The 6,000-nt window shown below is 34.6% G+C and overlaps 1 protein-coding gene across 3 annotated transcripts in view; it reads right to left on the bottom strand.

Annotated features, from left to right (window-relative positions):
• Nucleotides 1-1,656: 1,656 nt before the first annotated feature.
• The window catches only part of mybpc3 (myosin binding protein C3), a 42,602-nt gene continuing 38,258 nt past the window's right edge, over nt 1,657-6,000 (bottom strand). For all 3 annotated transcript variants that reach the window (XM_079866894.1, XM_079866895.1, XM_079866893.1), the window contains 2 exons: nt 5,342-5,528; nt 1,657-2,000 (listed from right to left, as the gene is read on the bottom strand). In XM_079866894.1, coding sequence (XP_079723020.1) covers nt 1,972-2,000; nt 5,342-5,528 — 216 coding nt within the window. In that variant the 3' untranslated portion in view covers nt 1,657-1,971. The remainder of the gene's footprint in view (nt 2,001-5,341; nt 5,529-6,000) is intronic.

The raw sequence follows: 6,000 nt of genomic DNA, 5'->3' as shown, positions 1-6,000 counted from the left end.
GACCCGGTCGCGCGCACGCACTCTCTCTCTCTTCGGAGCCATGGCGAAAATGTAAACAAGACACCGTCTCCAAACTAGACGCTGTCTTGCTCTATCTCCCTCGCACATATTAATCAAAATAAATCGACACGGTGGTAAAAGGTCGGAAGACCAAAATTTCATGTGTAAATACAGTAACACACCATTGCGATACATCCATATGAAGACGTTGTTCTGCAGGTTCGTCGTCTTCATTTTCATCTCGCTCCAGCTCCGGCTCCGACTCTGGCTCGAACATGTAAGGCTGGCTGGACAAGTCTTCCGTTGTTGACATTTTGTTAATAACGTGTGAATAAAAAGTTTCTGTGCCACTAGATAATCGTATCTCTGCTATCAAACTACAAAAATGGCCGAACGGGGTGGAGTTGAACCGAGTGTCACCTCTGCATCCTGGAGAGGGGGCGGGGTATGAAGTGTCTCAATTGTATTTAAAGAGACCACACCAAAACGAGTTGCTCTCAGACGCACATCAGAAAAGGGGTAGAAAAGGGGCCTGTGGAGCTATAATAATGAGGAATTCAGACCCAAGCATTGCAGTTCCGCTTTATATAGACTACAAATGTATGATTTATATGTAAAAAGGAACGATTTAAAAGCATGATATGTCTCCTTTAATACTGCAAAATACGCTCGATGTTACAGTCACTGCCCTTGCCGTCCAGAATAAAAGAGAACATCCCAAATGAGTGAAGGGATTTGTGGAAACTGACAAAACAAAAACGAACAAACTAATAAATAAATAAACAAGGAGGCATTTCAAGACGTTCGTCTTACATTTTTTTTTCTTTTTGTTATGTTAGGCCTACTCGTTACAATAAAATGTCCATAATATTTGAAGATTATAAAATGGAATGGTCACATAACCAATTAAATTTTTTTTTTTTTTAATCCATTTAAACTTAAACAATGTGAACGTTAGCAAAACGTTCGTAGAACATATTTCTGTCAGCGGGACATGTAACGTTTCATTAAATGTAAAAATAATAACAAATAATATTGTTTTAACATGCAAATACGGTTTGTAATAATTTGTCCAGTAATAAAAGCAGTTGTAAATAATGAAAGAAATACCTATGTAGTGTGTGCACAAGGACAGAGACACAGCTGCTTAACTTCAATAGGGAACAGGCCATCCAGTCATTTTGACACCTCAGCCATCATGGCATGTCTGGGACTCATTTCAAACATTTCATCCTCTCAAATTGCCACTGGAGAAAATTCCAGAACAAAGCCATGCAGGCCAGCCATGGTATCTATCTGCTCTCAGGATAATACCACTTGACTGAGTTGACGCTTCCAGATGGACTGTGGGACATACTGACCATGTGCATGAAGAATGCATTTGATAGCTGGGCCATCACTCATAGACAGGAGAGTGCGTCATCGTGATGTATGGAAACTTCCGGTAGACACCTGTCTTCCGCTCCCAGGGTGACTGGTTTCTCAGGTAGCTAATTGATGATGTCTGCTAATTGACACATTTATGTCATAGTTCAAAGAAAAATGAAAAATGAAATTTCCTGTGTGTTCGGGAAAATTAGCAAAAATGCAAATGAGTAGCCTAATATAATTATATTAAGAATGTGTTCAAAAGAAAACCAGACGATAACAATAAGCTTCAAGAAAACTCAGTTTTATTTAGCACGTTATATACCATCAGAGTGTGGAAGAGAAAATACTAGACCCTACAGCAGAGATGCATTAAATACAGTAAAATGAAGTGAAATAAAATGAACTCAAGCAATAAAGAAAGGAAAACCACACCTAAGCACAAACCATGGGATGTTAGTGAGAAATGGGGAGCACAAGCAAAACAAGAAAACCATTGAAATATTTCTTTGCTCTGTCATTTGATCACGGACATGTCATAGGGATCAGTTTCAGGAGACAGAAAAAGGATAGTGACAGTTTCTCAAACCCATTACGTCTCTCTCATTTCTTGATGTCTTTTATGACTGGAGCTGCAATGAAGTGAAAGAACCATTATTAGATTGCATCCTGCATTGACAAGAAGAAAAAAGTCTACCACTGTAGAATTACCTAAAGTTACCTTAAATTATGTTTAAAATAATTCATTATACGTCTGAGTGATCTACAACAAACCTGCATGCATTTCAGAGCTCCATCTTCAAAGTGGATGAACCCATTTTTGTTCATTTTGATCATATACAACTGTACTGGACATTGTGAGTTGAGAAGTTTAATGTTCATTTGAAATGAGTAACTCTTTAAAAACGTATAGATAGATAACCCGTGGAAATGTTCAATGTCCAATAAGTTATATATTACAGGATGAAAAACATGGATAAGTGCACCTGTTGAAATAGTTTGGGGTCAGTAAGATTTTTTATTGTTTGTTTGTTTGTTTTTAAGATAAATATATATATACTTTCATTCAGTAATGGCACAATACATTGTTTAAAAGTGACAGTAAAGACGTTAACATAGTAAAAAAAAAAATATTGTAAAAAGATTTCTGTTTCAAACTATGTTCTTTTGAACTTTCTATTCATCAAAAATCTTGAAAAAAGTATCACGGTTTTAACAGAATGATTAAGCAGCACAACTGTTTACAACGCTGATAATAATAATAAATGTTTCTTGAACACCAAATCAGCATATTAGAATGATTTCTGAAGGATCATGTGAAACTGAAGACTGGAGTAATGATGCTGAAAATTCAGCTTTCCCATTACAGTTATTGAAGAACGTAATAATATTTGACAATATTATTGTTTACTGTATTTTCGATCAAATAAATGCAGCCTTGGTGAGCATAAACAGTTTCTTTCAAAAACATAAAAAAAAAAATCTTACAGAGACCAAACTTTTGAACAGAGGTGTACTTCAACTGTATGTGCAACACTAATATTAGTTCTGTCAGTATGTGGTGGCTCAGAGACCAAGGGTGCTTCTCATTTCTTTAATTGTGCTTCCTAGTGTCCTTTTCTTCACATCGCGTCTAATATCCTCCATCTCAAGATACAAGGGAAGGATTCAAGGATCAGACGCAAGGACACAGGCATCATAGCAACACAAAGTATATGTGTATGTACGCTGAATACTTGCTTATATGTGGTTTTTTATATATATATATATATATATATATATATATATATATATATATATATATATATATATATTTATATTTATATTCTAAACGAAGTTACAGAAAAGTTTGGATTGAAATCATAGGAGGAGAATGAGTGTGTGTATCATGTGTTTCAGCAAACGTCTTCATAGGATGCAAGCGTTACCTCTCCTCACTGTGCTTTCAGAGAATAGATATGTCCTTCGTGATGGCGCAGTTCGATCAATGTCAGTATTGAGAAGCACCCAGACAGGCTGGATTTGAGACAGTGTTTGTAAGAGAAAGCGCATGCAGTGTGGGTGTGATTGCAACACATGGGGCACCATCATGCTTACCTTGGACACATTTCACACAGAGCAAACCTGAGCTTACTGTTTACTCACGCACTGAGGGAGTGAGGGCGGTAGGGAATGTGAAGGGAAACAGGAAGTAAGGAGTAAGTATTAAAGTGTGACACACGTCGGGAATCATGGATCACTAGAAAGAGATCCATTCTGGACCTTCAGATACACCTCTAGGTCCAATCCAATAGTTATTAACCACAATGAAACATTTGGATTCATGCCAGGACATGTCATCCATGTTTCTTTATTTTGTTTGAGTAAAACTGCCGTTCTAGGATTTTTTTTTTTTTTCTAACTCACAGCAGACTCCGTATTAACATTTTGTAAAATAAAATAAAATAAAATGTTAATACAGCATGGATGGATTTTGATCTACATGTCTCAGCATATATCTTTCATTGATCATAAGATTGTGCTCTTATGTTCAGCGGTCATTCAGGTGAGTTTCATTCACTCACGTATACATACACTACCATTCAAATGTTTTAGATCGGTAAGAATTTTAATGTTTTTTTTCTTCTGCTCATCAAGGCTGCTTTTTTTTTTATCCAAAATACAGCAAAAACAGTAATATTGTGAAATATATTTATAGAATCATTACTCCGGTCTTCAGTGTCACATGATCCTTCAGAAATAATTCTAATATGATGATTTGCTGCTCAATAAACATTTATTATTATAAATGTTGAAAACAGTTATGTAATTTTTTTTTCAGGATTATTTGATGAATAGAAAGTTCAAAAGAACAGCATTTATCTGAAATAGAATTTTTTCTTATCATTATACACTGCTGGTCAAAAATTTTATTTTATTCAGCAAGGATGCATTAAATTGATCAAAAGTGACAGTAAAGACCTGTATAATGTTACAAAAGCTTTCTATTCATTAAAGAATCCTGAGAAAAAATTCAACATTGATAATAATAGTAAATAATAAATTTTTCTTGAGCAGCAAAAAAAGTTTGCTGCTGAATGATTAGAATTGAATGATAGCTTAGAATGATTTCTGAAGGATCATGTGACACTGCTGAAAATTCAGCTTTGCCATGACAGGAATAGATTACATTTTAAAATATGTTCAAATAAAATGTAAAAATATTTCACAATATTATTGTTTTTGCTGTATTGTGGATCACATAAATGCAGCCTTGGTGAGCAGAGGAGACTTCCTTTAAAAACATTTTTAAAAATTACCAATCTAAAACTTTTGAACTATAAATTAGATAGATAGATAGATAGATAGATAGATAGATAGATAGATAGATAGATAGATAGATAGATAGATAGATAGATAGATAGATAGATAGATAGATAGATATAGATAGATAGATAGATAGAACACACACACAACATCTCATAACTTTTTGCAGTGGAATGCCCTGAAATATACAACACTGATGAATGTTAAAAATAACATGACTATTCCAGTTTCCACCAAAAAAATGAAGCAGCACAACTGTGATCAACATTAATAATAATAATAATAATGTTTCGTGAACATCCAATCAGTATATTAGAATAATTTCTGAAGGATCATGTGACACTAAAGACTGGAGTAATGGCTGCTGACATTTTTTTAATGTATTAAAAGAAACAGACACTTTAAAATTGTAATAATATGTCACAATATTTCTGTATTACTGTATTTTTTTATCATAAATAGATTCAGCATTGGTGAGCATAAGATACTTCTTTCAAAAACATAAAAAATCTTACTGACCACAAAATTTTAAACAGTAGAGTAATTACTAGACAAATCAGATATAAAATATACAGTATGTAACAATGAGACAATTTTCAGTGAGACTTCAACCAAATGATGCTAAGTAAATCTCTCAGTAGCTCTTGAGCAAGAGGCAAGTACTTACAGCGAACTTCCAGTTTGCATTCTACTAAGTCTTCTCCGCTTGCGTTGACCGCCTTACACATGTACACACCTCCATCAAACGGACACGGCTTACGGATCTCCAGAGTCAGCACACCCTGATTGCTGAACATACGATACTTGGCCTCGTTTGTAATGTCCATCTTGTTTTTGTACCATGTGATTTTAGGCTGCACAAAACAATCAGATGTAAGTAGAAACAGATTATCTTTCCAATTTTCTTGCATAAAAATAATGATAGATAAGATAGCTATCCAAATCTATTGTTATTTCTTTCTTCGAACCTGCTAACGTCTGGGTTAAGATACTAATATATTTATCCGAATTATGTGTAAAACAAAATCAAGCTGTCAAACATTTCAAGAGCAGGGTAACATGATTCTGTGTTTTTGTAAATTCTACTACATGGTCAAAATAAATAGACTAATTTGAACTCATTTTCCACTTCTACATGACAATATTCTTGTGAACAAAGTGAGGACTTTTGGGATGAATTGTAATGCCGACTGTGAGCCACAGCCCATTAGTGACCTCACTGATGCTCTTGTGTCTGAATGAGAGCAAAAGCCCAGTTACATTCCTTTCGGTTTGAAATTAAATGCTAAACAAGCACAAATGAGTGTGATATTTTCTGCTCATACT

This window comes from Squalius cephalus, assembly GCF_949319135.1.
Source record: "Squalius cephalus genome assembly, chromosome: 3".
NCBI lineage: Eukaryota > Metazoa > Chordata > Actinopteri > Cypriniformes > Leuciscidae > Squalius > Squalius cephalus.
This window is presented reverse-complemented; position numbering and strand designations above follow the sequence as displayed.